At 42.3% G+C, this 17,345-nt stretch overlaps 1 protein-coding gene across 4 annotated transcripts in view; it reads right to left on the minus strand.

The window, feature by feature from the left end:
* Positions 1 to 17,345, minus strand: part of SEC14L5 (SEC14 like lipid binding 5) — a 46,229-nt gene that overhangs the window by 25,824 nt on the left and 3,060 nt on the right. Inside the window, exons 1-3 of one of the 4 annotated variants that reach the window (XM_072417407.1) lie at positions 16,464 to 17,314; positions 6,230 to 6,313; positions 1,236 to 1,317 (exon numbers count right to left, since the gene is read on the minus strand). In XM_072417407.1, the coding sequence (XP_072273508.1) occupies positions 1,236 to 1,298 (63 nt within the window). In that variant the 5' untranslated portion in view covers positions 1,299 to 1,317; positions 6,230 to 6,313; positions 16,464 to 17,314. Of the gene's footprint in view, positions 1 to 1,235; positions 1,322 to 6,229; positions 6,314 to 16,463; positions 17,315 to 17,345 lie in introns of those variants that run through there. The other 3 variants (XM_072417406.1, XM_072417408.1, XM_072417405.1) reach the window with 3 other exon arrangements.

The following is a 17,345-nucleotide window of genomic DNA, read 5'->3' on the forward strand; positions in this document are numbered from 1 at the left end:
ACCGCAGATCATAACACTGCCCCCACAGGAATCCCAGATCATAACATTGCCCCCACAGGCACCCCAGATCATAACACTGCTCCCATAGGCACCACAGATCATAACACTGCCCCCACAGGCACCCTAGATCATAACACTGCCCCCACAGGCACCCTAGATCATAACACTGCCCCCGCAGCAAAACCCCAATCATAACACTGCCATCACAATTACCCTGGATCATAACACAGCCCCCACAGGCTCCCCAGATCATACAACTGCCCCAACAGGTACCTCAGATCATTACAATGCCCCTATAGGCACCCCAGGTTATAACACTGCCCCTACAGGCTCCTGAGATCATAACACTACCCTGTATGATTAGCCAGAAATTCATATATAAATATTCTAATGCAATGTGGAGATCTGGCTAATCTTCTGTCACAAATTTGATGGGAAGTCTAAAGGGAAACTGGATCTGTTAATTAATCCCCACTTCGTAAATCACACTGTCATTACTCTGGCCTGTGTCCTGGGGCAATATCAGAGCCACGGCATACAGGCTTTTGTCTAGGTGATCTACACAAAGTTCTTTGACGTCAGGCCACTCTCATCTCCTGATCCTCCACTGCGTCACCGGATTAACCCTCCGTCACCTGTCCTGGGGTGGCAGACAGCCTCCATATTTCTTATCCTAGTGTAAATATTGCAAGCTCCCTGAACCAAGGCCCTGATTGAATAAAGCTCCCCAAAGCTGGAGAGGATACACTTTCATCAGTGATCAGTCCAGGATAGAAAACATTTGCTAACAAATAGCAAATGACTTTTAAGAAATCCATTCCCATAAATTTTTGGAATTTAGGATCCCAATTTGGATGCACCTGTTGCACACCCTGTAGTCGCACCCTGGACCATTATACATTCATATGATATTGGAGAATTCCGAAGAGCAAACTTCATAAGTATTTCGTGCATAATATTACCAAACATAGAAGAACCCTGTGCACTTTGGGTGAAACTGGTTGGTTTAGATGAAAGGACGCTCCCTTCAGGCCTAAAACCTTTTTACCAAACATTAGTACAAAGTTGTGAATCACGTCTGACCAGACATTACTATGTGACCAGACCTCCTGACCCGCACCCATTAATTCTTCAAAGTCCTGTCTGATCTTTCAGCAGATGATTGGAGAGAACATGGGCAAATTCTCCTCAAGGTTAAAAAACAAAAAAAGAGCTTGACATAAACATTCACTTACCGCCATGACAAGTTCAAACGGGTACTTGTATACCCTGACCGGGGATAGGTACTTCTGCACCATCTTCTTTCACCGTCTTGGTCTATCTGCAAGAAAGGGAACTGGTCAGCAATTATTTCTTTTTTTTTATATTTGAGACATCTCAGACCCCCAATTCAAAGCCAAAATGGTTCTTTTCTAATCCTTCTCTATCAAAAATTAAAAAAAGTTTAATACATACACCTAATGAGACCCTGTCACCAGATTTAGCAATCTTCCAATAAACCTAATGTACCTGTAAAATCTTCCCTTGCGTTGACCTTCAAAAGCCTTCAGGCTGCCATTGGGTGCCGCCATCAGACTCATTGCTATCACTCAAGTACCACAGCAGCTATATGATTGGTTAAATAGGGAGGTGAGGGGAGGGATGAAGGAGCTTGGCCAACACAGACAGTAATTGGACCTTCCTAGAATAGAAGGGAACTATTAGCTGCAAGAGGCTGCAAGGAGGGAAGTACATTGCATGTCAATATAAAAAATGATATGGAAAAAAAATCTTGCAATGTACACATTTAAAATAAGTGGTTTTGGGGGGTTTTGCTTAGTTTTATAAAGCTAGTGACAGGGTCTCTTTAAGTTTACTATTCATGTAAATCATATAATGAAGGGCCTTGGCCATACATAATTATTTTTGCATTTCACAGATTAATGATAAATACGAAGGATTTGCTAGGACACAATATCCAATTGGTTATTTGCCAAGGCAAAATGAATGTTGATTGCAGATACTGCCTGCTACGTGTCAATACAAGCGTGAATTTCCCGGCATTGTTTGCATCTGAATTATATTCCCATTTTCAGCAGTAGGGATTGGCAGACTGTGCAGAGTGCAAATATGTTTTGCCGCCCTGAGATTCCATATGGACGCATGAAATCCAATAGTTGTCATTATTATTAATGCTGAAAGTTCATCAGACTGGTATGGGGGGAAAGGGCAGTGAATTGTATTTTCACAAATTCCTAACAATGAGAATGATATATAAAGCCACATACAGGGACCCTTCATATGAGAAAAGGGTATTGGTGGTGTATACTGTACCTCTCAGTCCTTAGATGTGGTAGCTCCATTCATTTAGTTTTTTAAGCCCCTTTCCTATATTTCCAGCTGGTGATCCCACATGTAACACATACCTCCTGTGCTAGGGTGACAACCTAACTTACTGTACCCTATCTTTGGGTAAGTGTTGACACTGTAGGTTGTTCTCTTAATTTGGACTACACAAACACCTTCCACTTTCTATATTATAGAGAGATGGGGTTTGGAATTTGCAGACACAACTAGAAACAATGTAGGTGTAGCATAAGCCAAAAGCACCTGATGTTGGGGTACTGTTGGATTTTAGGCTTCCATACCTTCACAATTTTCCTTGGGTTGAATACAAATCTCAATACTAAAACATTGGCCCTACCTACAGGATATCAACTTCTGATCCTAAATGCTGCAGAATGGAACAGATGGACATATCGAAGGGGGAAGATCTGGGGACCCCTATTTTCCAATGGTGGCCAATCATCCAAAATCATATAACCGGCTGCAAAACGGCCTTTAATAAGTACAAAGCTGAGAACTTCTACTCACCAAATACCACCCAATGCTGAATATACAGAAGCCTAAGGAACCAAATCAGAAGACACCAAATCAGATGATTAATCTGAACTGAACCTGGAAGTGACCTGAGGAACCACAGAAGAACAAGAAAAGTCAAAAAGCTCCAAAAACCTCTGGTGGTCCTCCACAAAGAACCAGCTCTTCTGGCCAAGGTTGGTTATTGAAGATCCCAGAAGTTGTCCTACAAGATGAATCCACCCAGATGTCTTTTCTTCCACCAAAAGCTCTCCCATTCACATCATAATCCTAAAGATCTCCATGGTATGATGGACACTGAAGATCCTTTTTAGCCCCAGCTCTGTCTTACAGTGCAGTAGTCCATGTAGTAGAATGCTAGAAATAGTTTAACAATACTCCAAAGAGCAGAAGGTCCACAGGGGCCATTTCTCTGCTTCCTGCTCTTACGTAAGGATCCCACACTGGGGGTTTCAATGTACGTCATCCAACGTTCCTTGAAATAGATAGATATCCAGGTACCCTGGACCCCCTGGGCAGTCAGGTTCCTTGGTGGCACGCAAAGGCTGAATTAATAGAAACCAATCACACTTCTCTTTTCATTAGACCTATGATGAAGATAACTTATATTGAAGATAAAAAGATACCTCAACTTTACATACTTGTATGGTGGTCCTACAAGCATTTAGGTGGGTCAGATATTTCATGCTGAAAATATTTTTTGTGCCCTATTGGACTCACAAGGTCGGTAACATTGTCCTCACCTGGCCACTTTAATTGGACCGCCCCAGTTAAGTGGAAGGTCAACTTTAGGGTATTTGCAAGGATGCATTGGGCTTTGAAATGATCCTAATGGTTGCAGAAGCTTCTTTAGACAATATTGTACCCAAACTGGATTCCCTGGGAACAGGATGTTAGCTATTGAGAAACAAATGAGCCCCAATGCTAACCCCAACTTGGCTTTCTTGATAAATAAAGGGATAGAGATAGTGAGTCTGATTTATTATAGCTCTCCAAGGCTGGAGAGGATACACTTTCTTAAGTGAACCTGGGTGATCCAACAAACTTGTAATGGATCTGGTCCAGGAATGGCAAATACAAATAGGAAACTGCTTTAAAAAAAAACATTCCAGGTTTGCTGGATTATTCAGCTTCACTGATGAAAGTGTATCCTCTCCAGCCTTGGAGAGCTTTAATAAATCAGACCCAGTTTTAAGGTTAGTGTTGGAGTTATTCATCAACAAAGCCACTGAGCACCAGGTCATCATCCAGCTTTTTTGAAAATCTTTCCTAAAGCAGTTCAATTTTAGTTTAATTTCAACAAAGTTTTGGCAGATGTGAAATTTGTTATTTGCAGCATTTTGGCTGAAATTGATCCACTTATCTGGATCCCCTATCAAGTTATGTGCCCTTCTGCAGCCCAATTACCCTGTAAAAAAATCAAAGCTTCCTAACAAAGCCCTGTGAATTATTGTAGATTGAGCGGCGTGCCATGGGACGGTGTGGGCACAATGCCCCGTGTTCAGAAGGAAACAAGCACAGCCTGTGTTGTCCTGTCCCTGGATCCGTGCAGCCAGTGGGAGGCTGGCAGAGCATTTCCCCGACACATTCTCTACAGATCTGCAGTTTGAGGTCCTGGCGCTTGCTGCGCTTCAACAGAACTGAGTAGGAGTCACTTATAATGAAAGCTTTCTCTTCTCGAGGGCGGAAGCTGGCGGTGACATTGTGCTTCCCCCGGCACCTACAGGCTTTGGAGCGCCGTGCCTTTCATGTCACAATTACAATGATTTGTGTAGATTAATTGTTACTTTTTTCATATTGCGAAGAAGCACGCTCATTACTGCTGTGCCGCCAAATAACGCTATTCAGCAATGTACCCGAGGGCAGCACGTGGCACGTCAAGCACACCTGTACCCGCTTCAATATTTAATAAAAGATCAGCTCTGGAGAATAAATCTTATCAGTGTGTATCATAAAATGCGGTCACCAACCTTTCGAACCTTACAGACCACTAAAATTTTAAATCTCGCGGACCATTAATATGAATGTTTTAAAAAGATAAATACATTTGTAAAATATTGATCTTCCTAATGGTGCTGACAAGGACTGTGGCAGCTCTGATTCATTGATCAGCTCACGGTTTGGTGAAGTATTATTATTGTTATTATTATTATTAGTTGTATTATCTTTGGTATTACTAAACAAATGCAAAATGTTTGTTTGCTTTTTCTCACTCATGGGAATATTTCATTCCAATCCAAGACCAAACAAGAAATGATAGTTATCAAAGTCCAACTATTTGATGCCATTAAATATAACAGATAAAGAAAATACACAGTTAGGTCATACTTACCTAAAAGAGCATCTGAGAAATAAATAAAACAATCGGAGGGTAATCGGTATTGGCGGAGCGGGGTGACTGTTGTAATGGTGGAAACAATACTGAAGTGTACGGCTCGGCAGCGGTTGCCTTAATACTTAATACTACACTGACGTCACGCTGCGCCATCCTTGTTTTCCCGTCTCTAGTACAGTGTTTGAATTTTGTGCAATATAAAGGCGAAAAATAAAAAGAATTTATTAGAATGTTATTTTTGTTTTATTATTACTAAAACATAAAAATTGCAAATAATGTCCAAATTTTTCTGTGGACCACATTTGGTGACCGCTGTTATATCAGATTTCATAAAACAAAGATCTGAAATTAGTTCAGCAAGTTACCATTTGCAAGAGATCAATTTTTGGGATTCCAATTGGCTGTGGATAGATCAGACGTGTAAATAGCGGTTGTGCACAAGTTGACTCATGGGGCAGATTTATTAAAGCTCTCCAAGGCTGATACACTTTCAACGGTGAACCTGGGTGATCCAGCAAACCTAGAATGGGTATTTTAAAGTCATTGCTTATTTGCTAGCAAATGTTTGCAATCCCGAGGAGATCCATTCCAGGTTTCACTGATAAAAGTGTATCCTCTCCAGATCTATCTATCTTGGAGAGCTTGAATCAATGCATCCAATCAGAATCCAACAATTGGAATATTGTACACATGTGCAGTGTTTTGGAACAAGATTGGATCAGAATATATATTGGATCAGTCAATAAAGTGCAAAATCTGCAGCAGACCTAATTGTGTATACCAAACCTTACCAGCCTCACCATTATTACATTGTACACTGAGCTGCACAATGTCGGCACACATGGCGTAATGTCACCATGGCACGGCCAGTGATCCCAACCATGAAAGAAGAATGGGCAAAGATATATGGCATTGCTGAAGGAAGAGGGCAGAGTTCTGCTTTAATCCGCAGATCACAACACACACACAGAAAAATGCACATAATTAGTTGGGGTGGAGCAATAAGGGACAGAAGGTGTCATAAATATATCTTACCTGGCTGTATGCAGTTTTTCAGGTTTGGCGTTACATAGATCTGGCTCCAGGCTGTCCTCACTGCTGCAATATCTCACATACAATCTGCAACACAAGAACAGATAATGCTAAGTGCAATGCATACAGAAATCTCCCCCCCTCTATGACAACTCTATATACAGTGCAAAGCATTCCTGTCTGTAGTCACAGCGATGAATTATGATTGGTCAGTGTGCTATCGCTTTAAAGTGACACCCGACAGCGCCAAATCCACAGATCTCACCACCGAAATCCCTGGAAGACGTAACAAAACCCAAAACAGAGCAGTAATCCGTCACTGCTATTATACCTTAGGCATAAAATATATTTGTATAATATAAAGGGAGCGGGGTGTGACCCCCAAAAAGTGGCGGCTTTTCCATAAACTTGATTTTATTTTGGAATAAACTTTTATCAGCACTTACAGTTTGGTGCTTGAAATCTCAGATCCTTTTCCTTGTATACAACGCTTTCCTCTATTCAAAACTTCAAGGGGTTTATTATAAGATAAATCTCCTCGTCTTTGTGTTCTCATTTTGTATGTCCATTGATCAATTTGTTTGTTTTATAGTGTGATTAGTAATTGATCTCCATATAGTAATAGATCTTATTGACAATCAGAAGCTCCATTCAGCTAAATGGAATTAGTTTAAGTACACGCGTTGCTGGAAATGATTTTTAGTGATTAGCAGTGACAGATTTAATCATTTTATTATTAAACATGATTTTTATAGCGCCAACATATTATGCAGCGCTGTACATTAAATAGGGGTTTTAAATGACAGATGGATACAGACAGTGACACAGGAGGAGAGGACCCTGCCCTGAAGAGCTTACAATCTAAGTTTCTGGCAGCCATAGAGTTACATGATGACTGCTGGAAAAAGGCGATCAGGGCACTTAAAACCAAACACCATCTACGTGGTGAACGTTTTCTGGTAAAATGACAATCGTCTGATTGATAAAAATACATTATTATATAATAATTATTTATTAATTATTATATATTAATATAAATGTACCTATTTAGTGTACAGCGCTGAGTAACATGTTGGCGCTATATAAATCCTGTTTATTATTATTATTATTATTATTATTATTAATAATAATAATATTAATAAATACAGCAATCACCATCTTTCAACCCTGAAAAAGGTTAAACGTTTTTATGAATGGTATAAATAATAAATAAGTAAATAAATAAATGGCGCATTTTTACATAAGTAAGGCAATTTTTTGCCCTCTCCTCCCTACAATGCCCCCCGTCTTTATTTATCAGCCCCCTTTATATAAAAAAAAGAACACAATTCAACTCTTAGATCCCCCTGACACCTCCACCTGGCTGCACCTGACTTACTTCTGACTCATCTCTGGATATCGACCCCTCAAACGCTCAGATTTTTTTAATTTATAACCACAAGATCAAAAATCACTAAAGGAAAACACCACACAAGTTACAGTTTGACCCTCTTAGATTGTAAGCTCTTCGGGCAGGGTCCTGTCTTCCTCCTGGGTCCCTGTCTGTATCTGTCTGTCATTTGCAACCCCTATTTAATGTACATCGCTGCATATTATGTTGCCGCTATATAAATCCTGTTTAAAATTATTATGATTATTATTGTTATTATTACTAATAATAATAATAATAATTATTATAATAATGTTGGTGCTATAAAAATAAACTTTATATTAAAAATAATAATAATAATAACACGTACACATATTCCTTCCCCCTCCTACTGTGTGATACTTCCCCCACCTCTTAGATTGTAAGCTCTTTGGGGCAGGGTCCTCTCCTCCTCCTGTGTCACTGTCTGTATCTGTCATCTGCAATCCCCTATTTATTGTACAGCGCTGCCTAATATGTTGGCGCTATATAAATACTGTTAAATGATATTAATAACCACAATGAGATATTCAGCCCCATCAGATTGAAGGAATCAAATTTACAAAGGCGGATGAAGGTTGCAAACACACAACTGAAATTTAATCTTTATAGGACAATGCAGGGTCTATTGATCAGTGTTTCATTCAAGATTGATGCAACTTTCACCCAAGATTTACATATAGTCATACATGAAACCTTTGATGAATCTTGGGTGAACGTTGTGTGACATCAGTGATAAACAGACCCTTATCTGGCAAACGGCTGCGACAGATACTGTAATGGGGTGTTTAGGAAGAGGGGGGAGAGTGAAAGAATTCAGTCCTGATTCATCAAGATGCTGGATAACGTTTAAGGCATGCTGAATTAACATAAAATGACATTGATTGAGATACCACTTTAGGATGCCTAAAGTGCAGGTTTTCTTTATTTCCATCCGCTGATCCTGCCAGTGACACCCACTTTATGTAGAAAGGTTGGGAACCTTGGGACAGGATTATAAACACATCCCCTTTGCCTCTTCTCTATAACAGATGGGAGGGATTCTGTAGTCCTTAACCAGAAACAATATAACAGAGAGCTCAGGATGGTATTGGATTTCTGGCAGGATCAGCAGGTATTTTCTGCAAGCTTTGCGTGATATATAAAACAAGGCAAAAAGCAACCAATCAGAGAAGAGTTGTTGTGTCTTGGTTTCCATACCCTTTAGGCTTGATGGGCCAGGATTTGTAGTCTCAGTGATTCCGATCGTTATTTTTTATTATCAGCTCATGGCTTAAAACGTCCAATGAGACGGCCAATCGAACGCATGTTATAGCTTAGAGAACTGAGCCCCATTTTTAAAATCCCAGAATTATAGTGACCGCCGATTGGTTACCTTTGCTGGGGATCAGTCCGATGGTCACACCAGCCATGGCCGATGCCGTGCCGCCTTCACGTCCGATATATACACAGCTCCGACGGGGAGATTTTTATCCGGATGGGACGGCCACGGATGAGGGTTTGGGAAGCTGAGAAGAGGCTGGGATGGTGAATGAAACGGATACAACGCCGGCCAGGCTGCCAAGCTGCAATCGGAGCCGGGAAGAGGCCGGTGTAACCCAATCCTGTAATGTGATTCGGGTTCACAGATACCAATACCGCCGAGGGGAAGCGAGACACCCAACCACACGGGGCGGCTATTTTGGGGCCGACGTGTGACTGTCCCATGCCGAAATCCTTCACCGGCATGTTTTCTTTGGTCGTAAAGAGAACCTGTCACCGGATCTTTTCCATGGTCCCTCCAATTGTGTGCTGCTTCCTACTCCGCTTAGATTGTAAGCTCTTTTGGTTGGGGTTATCTACTTCTCTTGTGCTTGTATCGGTCTGTCATTTGCACCCTCTATTTATTGTACAGTGCTGCCTAATATGTTGGTGCTATATAAACACATTTTAATAATAATAACTAAAGTTGGTTTTTGGTATACCCGGCACATTTTGGCTTCCCCTGCAGGTGCTGACTGAGCTCCCAATGCGTCAACTGGGCCAATCAGATGGCCGAAGATCGAAATGAGGAAGAGAAGAAGGAAGATGGCGGTGCCCGCAATAGAATGGGACTGGTGAAAATGGGATTTAGAATTTTTTTTGCACGGTATTTCTTGTAAAAGTTTCCTTTGTGTAAGCATCCAAAAGCCCCGAAACTGCTGCCTGGCTGCTGCCATATTGGATGTACTGGGAGCAGCCCCAGTAAACTCAGAAAAGTCACTCTGTACTATTCCTCTTCTGTATTTCATAAAAAGGGGTGGGGTGTAGGAGCTGGGCAAGCATAGAAAGTATTTAGTCACTCCCACAAGAGGAGGGGCTTGTGAAATGCAACAAGGAAGGGGGCGGTGCTAGGAAATTTTCATTTGGATGAAATCCAAAATGTTGGTTGTCACTGCAACAAGAATACAGAGGAACCTTCAACTTTTTTCTAAATGGCAAGTGATCAATATTTCCCTGATACGAAATTGATCAAGGATATCGATTACGTTACCAACTTTGAGCAGAACTGCCACTTTCCATGCGTTGCTGCATTAATTTCCATTGCTCAACTAATAATAAATTCAAGTGATTTCCAATGACTTTGTAAAGTTTTTCTTTCTGTTGGTTTCCCAGGACAGGAAGTGAGGATAAATTCACCCACTGGAGGACAGAAACCTCCAGTTACTCCAAGTTTTCCTGAGATAAACTTTCAAACTTGCTCCTGAATAACCGGACCGGAGATGACCTCTAACTTATGTCCTGCCGTGCCAAGCACAGTTTCATAATCCAGCATTGGTTTCATCTGATTGAAGTGACTTGTAAGACTCTCATTCCTCCGTCTATCATTACACACAGGAGGCAGCCTTCCCCTTCCAGAATTTGCACAGATGAAGTTGCATGGGGTATGTGGCACGCACAGGGACGCTCATAGTTGGAATGGTATGGGTCTCACGCAAGCATGGAGGGATCAGCGTGTGCTGGTAAATACACAGAATGGGGGGGAGGGAATGGGGCAGCAATTATTGACAGCTAACATAAGGAGCGATGATTGGATATAGAATGTGTAAGCTACACCAAAAAGGTATCAGTCATGGAAAAATGGAAATGTGCCCTCTGGTGGTTAAATGTAGGGCAAGCAGTGCAGTCAGCACCGCTGCCTAATGACTAGTCAAAGCAGGATAAGTTAAAGTAACAGTACACTGCAAAACAGAAAAGTTCCACCATCCTTTTCTTCTGCCTTCCTGTCCAGACTGTATTATTATTACACAGTATTTATATAGCGCCGACAAATTACGTAGCGCTGTACAAAGTCTAATGCCATGTCACTAGCTGTCCCTCAAGGGAGCTCACAATCTAATGTCCCTACCATAGTCATATGTCTCTTTACACAATCTAAAGGAAAGGGGGGGGGGGGTGATTAAATAACCTGGTTTTGGAAAGTAGGAGGAAACCCAAACAAACTTGTGGAGAACCTGCAAACTCCATGCAGATATTGTCCTGGACGAGATGTGAACTTGGTACCCAGCGCTGCAAAGGCCAGAGAGCTAACCATCGAGATGCCCTATGCCAGGTTCAATGTACAGACTTGGTATAAGGTGCCGATATACATCACTGCACAAGGGCCCCGGACCTTCCTCAGCCAACAAGTATCCCCCACAAGGGCCCTAAATAAATTCAGCAGAAGGGCCCCAAGTCAGTTCTGTACAGAAGCCCATTATTGGCTACATTCGCCAATAGCTGCATAGCTTTGCACTGCATCACATTGCTAGCAGTAAAGGCTACTTATTGTACAGCGCTATGGTATATGTTGGCGCTTTAATAAAAATAAATAATGATAATGAGGTTCTTAACTATTGTATTCCAATCATATTGACTAACTGGTTCATGCAAGAATCAAACAATGTGTGGCCAGCTATTCATATGCACAGGGACAATATGTAGGTGGATATAGAAGCAACATTGTAGCAAGTCACAAGGTGAGAGGGTGCAGCAAGGACTGATCTGGATGTGTTATGTGGGATCTATATGATTGCATTTCATCTGGATCCAAACGGTAGATGGTGGCCCTGGATGATGCCTGAAGAAATATGGCACCGTACTACTGGAGAGAAAGAAGTAATAAATACCTGGAAGTGATACACTGACATTATTACTCGGCATGCTGCACCCAACCTGTCCCTGGGCTCCCTTCCTTCTGATCACATGACTTCCATATATACCTATAGAACCTGTACTTCCAGCCAGTGCTAGGATTGTGGAGGTCAGCCTCACCTTTCTGAATTGTTTCTTCCAGCCGTATTTTTCTGGCAATTCCTCTGAGTCATTATTTCACCTTTCCTCAAGGGCAGCCAGATCTTTCCATAGATAGGAGACAATGGGAACTCATATTACATCCCGGCTCGGTTATTATAAGGGCTCTTCTGAAAAGAACAGAGCGCCAACAATCTCCCTCTGATTCCGCATTCTTATTGGATGGGAAACTAAATAAGTGCAGGCTGTTGGGGCTCATTATTCTTATTATGCATTTTACTAAATGCATACGCATCACTGCGTGCATGTTACATTCCAGCGCAATATAGCCAATGCTGGCCACCCCCACCCGCTCCAATGTAAGGGTTCAGGTAGTTATAGGTACTTATCCTTACTCCCGCTGACTCCACCTCTCATCTGACCAGTCCTAAAGCGCTCTGTATAGCGCACGTCATTCCACACAACTAGGGCCAATTGCTATGGATTGCAATGAGCACATTGAGGGCTCACCTGCACAGGAGAGCAAGGGGTACATAATGAGGATATAGGGAGGGGCGGGGGATATGGCACAGGAGGAAGCGAGGGATGTGGTATTCATAATGCAGGAGGAAGTGAGGGATGCGGTATTCATAATGCAGGAGGAAGTGAGGGATGCGGTATTCATAATGCAGGAGGAAGCAGGGGATGCAGTATTCATAATGCAGGAGGAAGCGAGGGGTGCGGTATTCATAATGGAGGAGGAAGCAAGGGATGCAGTATTCATTACCCAGGAGGAAGCAAGGGGTACAGTATTCATAATGTAGGAAGAAGCGAGGTATGTAGTATCCATCCCACAGGAGGAAGCGAGGGGTACAGTATTCATAATGCAGGAGGAAGCAAGGGATGCAGTATTCATAATGCAGGAGGAAGCGAGGGGTGCAGTATTCATAACACAGCAGGAAGCGAGGGGTACAGTATTCATAACGCAGGAGGAAGCCAGGGATGCTATAAGTAAGTTGCAGAACAGGGGTGGGAGATACCTTAAGCAAAAAGTTTTTTTATGACAAAATTGAGCTTCTCATCTTGGCTGCATGGAAAGACTCACCACTTTTTTTGATTCCTAGTTTCTTCTGCTTTAAGGAGGAATTACTTCCCAGTACCCACAGCTAGAGAGGTCAGTGATGATCTGTTCCAAATCCCTTTACAACTCTATTATCCACACCCTGGGCACAGGTGCACCTTAAGTCCACAACAGGAACATAGTAAGTACAAACACAAATCACACACCAGCCCTGCGGTAAGAGGATTTGCAGTACAATTTGCATGATGGTAGCTGGTGACAGTGAAGGGCACTCCGCACAACAAGCGCAGCCACCTGCTTTCCATAATTGCTCATTTCCTTGTGCGGTTCAAATGCTGAGACAGATACTACAGAGATAGCCAAGGGGGCTGAGTACAGTTTCCTACACCATCAAAAGACATTTAGGAACTGAGAAACCCTCAAAAAACAGGACAGGCAAACCCACAGCAGAATCAACAGGGATTGGCTCATTATGAGATTTTACACACCTGGTTAGAGTTTCACCGGTCAGAGGGGTGAAAGCCGACCCTCCAACATGACCGGCTCAGGTAAGTATCATTCAATCCGCCTTACTGGTAACCCAGGGAAGGGAACCCATTGCAAGGGTTCAGTATGTAATATCAGATGATCGGGGGAAGAGGTGACTGTACCTGCCGGAGGGGGTCATGTTGGAGGGTCTGTGAAACCAACCTAAATATCTGTATGTATGTCAGATGATTATTACCCGGTCATGCTTCAGGTGAGAATCTTACATGTCTACAGCGGTCATTCATGGATCTGTCAAAACGGATCCCTGAATGACCAATTGGGGAAGAAAGCACAGTCGGGTGCTACTTGCTCCCCTGTCCCCTCTCCATAGAACAGAATGGACGCTGTTCTCCTGTCATTCAATCATAAAAGATCGTTTCAAATCCCTGGTGGCCACATATACGTGGTTGTGTGTTCGTTGTCTAACAACATCTGTACACACAACAACAACAAAATGAATCTGTCAGCATGGATCACTCAATGAAGCAACAATCATCATGGATTGCCATCTATAGACTTCACTTTACAAATAATTATCTATCGGTAAGTTTCCATTTGACTCCCCCCTTCTAGATTGTAAGCTCTTCGGGGCAGGGTCCTCTCCCCCTCCTTTTTTACTGTTTGTATCTGTCATTTGCAACCCCTATTTATTGTACAGCGCTACGCAATATGTTGGCGCTATATAAATCCTGTTTATTAATAATAATATTTGCTTGGAATGCCAGGTATCCATTGTGTGTGTTTGTATCGCTTTGCCCCGTTATGATGCCACCAATCAATAAAAAGATCACCAGAGCCTCCAGAGGTTCCACTCCCTAATAATATTCTTATAATTGGCCCCTAATCTGAAGTTGTGGGAAATATGGGGGTGTACTTGTTTTTCTCCAAGACTAATCTGAATTTTGGTTATTAAGCTTATGAGAATGAATACAATGGGACTGATTTATGAAACCAGGAGGATAGAGCAGGGTTTCTCAACTTTTATAATATGGGGAACCCTTAAAATAACTTTCAGGTCTTGGGGGAACTCCTTCTATAATTCTTCTATATCCACAGATCACTGTATATTAGTCTGGTGGTCAGTGGGAAGAATTCCTCTGCAACCTCTAAAGGAATCCTGGTTGGGAAACACTGGGATAGACTATCATGGGAAAACCTGGGCTATCCGGCAAACCTGGAATGCATCTGATGTATCAGCGTTATCTGTAGGTACTGAAGATCTAATGTTTGCCAGAAGAAAAAGGTGAAAATTCCGGGTACTAACCTCATCACATGACTGTATATATTGTACATACGCACACACACATACGCATTCACACAGAAATTCCACTGATAAAGCTGCGTGTGATAACAATAATAGTACAGAGACTCTGGGAACAGATAGCGGGAAGGAACGGAAATAATTCCAAGATAGAAAAGACAAAGCAGAAATGACCGCAGTCTCACTCGCATTCTGTGAGTTCCCCCAAGGTTCTGATATCCTGTGTCATTTGCAATCCCTATTTAATGTACAGCGCTGCGTAATATGTTGGCGCTATATAAATCCTGTTTAATAATAATAATAATAATAATATCCAGAGTCCAGCTGCCCGGACTGGACCAGAAGCACAAGGATTGTCACAGAACAACGGACATCCTACAGAATGAGGGTTGATTTACTAAAGACATTCACATAGCAAAGTGAATGATCCTTCAGCTTAGTGAATGAGATGAAGTTCCACCATCCAAACACGTGCAAGGAAATAATATTTTTTTTTAGATTTCCTTGCACCTGATTCATGCAAAGTGAATTGTCATTTCATTCACCAAGCTAAGTGAAGTATCTATGGCAAGATGATAGTTCACCTCGGTAAGTGAACAAGCTCAATTCCTATAATGGTCCTGATTTATTAATGACAGACTATCATGGGAGAATCTGGGTGATCCAACAAATCTTGAATGGATTTAAAAAAAAATATTTTGATATATGTTGGCAAATGTTTTTAATCCTGGACTGGGTCCATTCCAGGTTTGCTGAATCACCCAGGTTCTCCCATGATATCTACCTTTTCCAGTCTTAGAGAGCTTTATTAAATCAGAACCAATACATCAGATCATTTTTCACTTACAGGGAAAGTTTTTGATTATTTTTCAGATCTCTTCGGGAAATAGATCAGCTGACGATGGAACTGATCTTGTGAATGGGCACACACAGTACATATAAAGGTGGCTCTGCCAGATCCTAACACAGAACCCAAAAGGCACATGATGCTTTTTGGTTGTTGCCTACAAAATCAGCAAATCTGGTTGCCAGTGACTAAAAAAAAAAAAGTCACGCCGTGTCACATGATCACCGCTCCTATGGCATTATTTCTGCTGACCACCAGCTTTATCAATGGGCCCTTGTAAGGTCAGGGGCACAGATCCAATTAGGGTTCTGCTACATACAGATTACCAATCACCACTCTGCCATATTCACCCACAGCTATATTTACCAGTTCCACATTCACCAGTGCCATTTTTACCAATGCCATATTCACCAAAGCCATATTCATCAGTGACATATTCATCAGTGCCATATTCATCAATGCAAAGACCGGCCAGTGAATGTTCCTAATACACCCACAGTTCGGTCATTCATCCATCATACATTCACATCTGATAACAATGCCCTAGGAACAATCGTCAGATAAGATCGCGGCGGCGGCACCTAATGACGGCTGCAGCCTATAATTTGATTCCGGTGTTACAGGTAAAATAAATCAGCATTTTTAAACTTCTAAACTGAGTCCTACGCTGCAGATTTTTGCATTAAATTCAAAACCAATTTTTGTGTCCTGATAAATATTATAATAATCATATAGGTGTCAGGGACATGGAATACCCGCAGCCAATGATCAAATTGTATATTGATTGCTATAAAGGTAAAATAAATGATTAGGAGAATATATAATCACATGGTATGGATAAAAATTGTCCAATCAAATTGCCCGCAGCGGGCGTTCGCTCACCTCATCCCCGAGCGTCTCCAGATGACTGTGCTCGTGGTTTCTTGTGCTGCAGACTCTCTCAGGTGTGACACCGTCCCATCCGTTACCTGCCGATCCTCTGTACGGGGTCACCGACCTCTACTTTACGCTTCTGCCCCTCCCCAATCGGTGACAACGCTGACGCTGCTTGGATCATTAGCAGGAAAAGTGCTGCTTCTGGGTGACCCGTGCAAATCCCTGCTGCTGCAAGTGTGAGAGTCCCAGGGGGGTCATCCGCCGCCAATTATTGGTCAGTCACCGCCGGTAATGACAGATCGGGGGTGGGGGGGTCTCCGATAAGTCAGCCATATGATCGTCCTTGGTAAGTCAAATTGTCACCACAACCGTAAGATTCTATCGCAATAAAATATGAAAGGTTGATGTTTGAACGACGTGCGGCTCAGTTGGTAAGTAAACCCTGACCGCTAAAAATACGCCAGGTACAGCGGCGGGATACAAACGGCTGATTGGTTGTTACAAAGTTACGATCTTTTTGGGATTTGCGTCGGCAGAGGACTTTGCGTCAATTTCTGCCATACAATGCCAATAAAAGTTGTAATTGTTTCGGTGACAAAAAACAACGGGGAACGCTCACAGCCAATCAAAGCGCATATAAAAAAGTTGTGGTTATTGCGGCAGAAAGCGTTTTGCGGATTCGTGGTCGCCGTACGCTTACACCTGGACAGGTATTGGTTGGTGCACCCAGGAACCCCTTTATGGGGTCACAAACAGAACCTTTTAGGGGTCACATACACCCCATGAATGGTGTCACCCACTGACCCCCAGAACCGTGTCACCCAGCAGCACAGAACCCCCGCGGAACAGAAACTGACAGCAGCGCGATCGCTCCAGCATCCAGACTGC

The sequence above is a fragment of the Pyxicephalus adspersus genome, chromosome 7, assembly GCF_032062135.1.
Source record: "Pyxicephalus adspersus chromosome 7, UCB_Pads_2.0, whole genome shotgun sequence".
Lineage (NCBI taxonomy): Eukaryota > Metazoa > Chordata > Amphibia > Anura > Pyxicephalidae > Pyxicephalus > Pyxicephalus adspersus.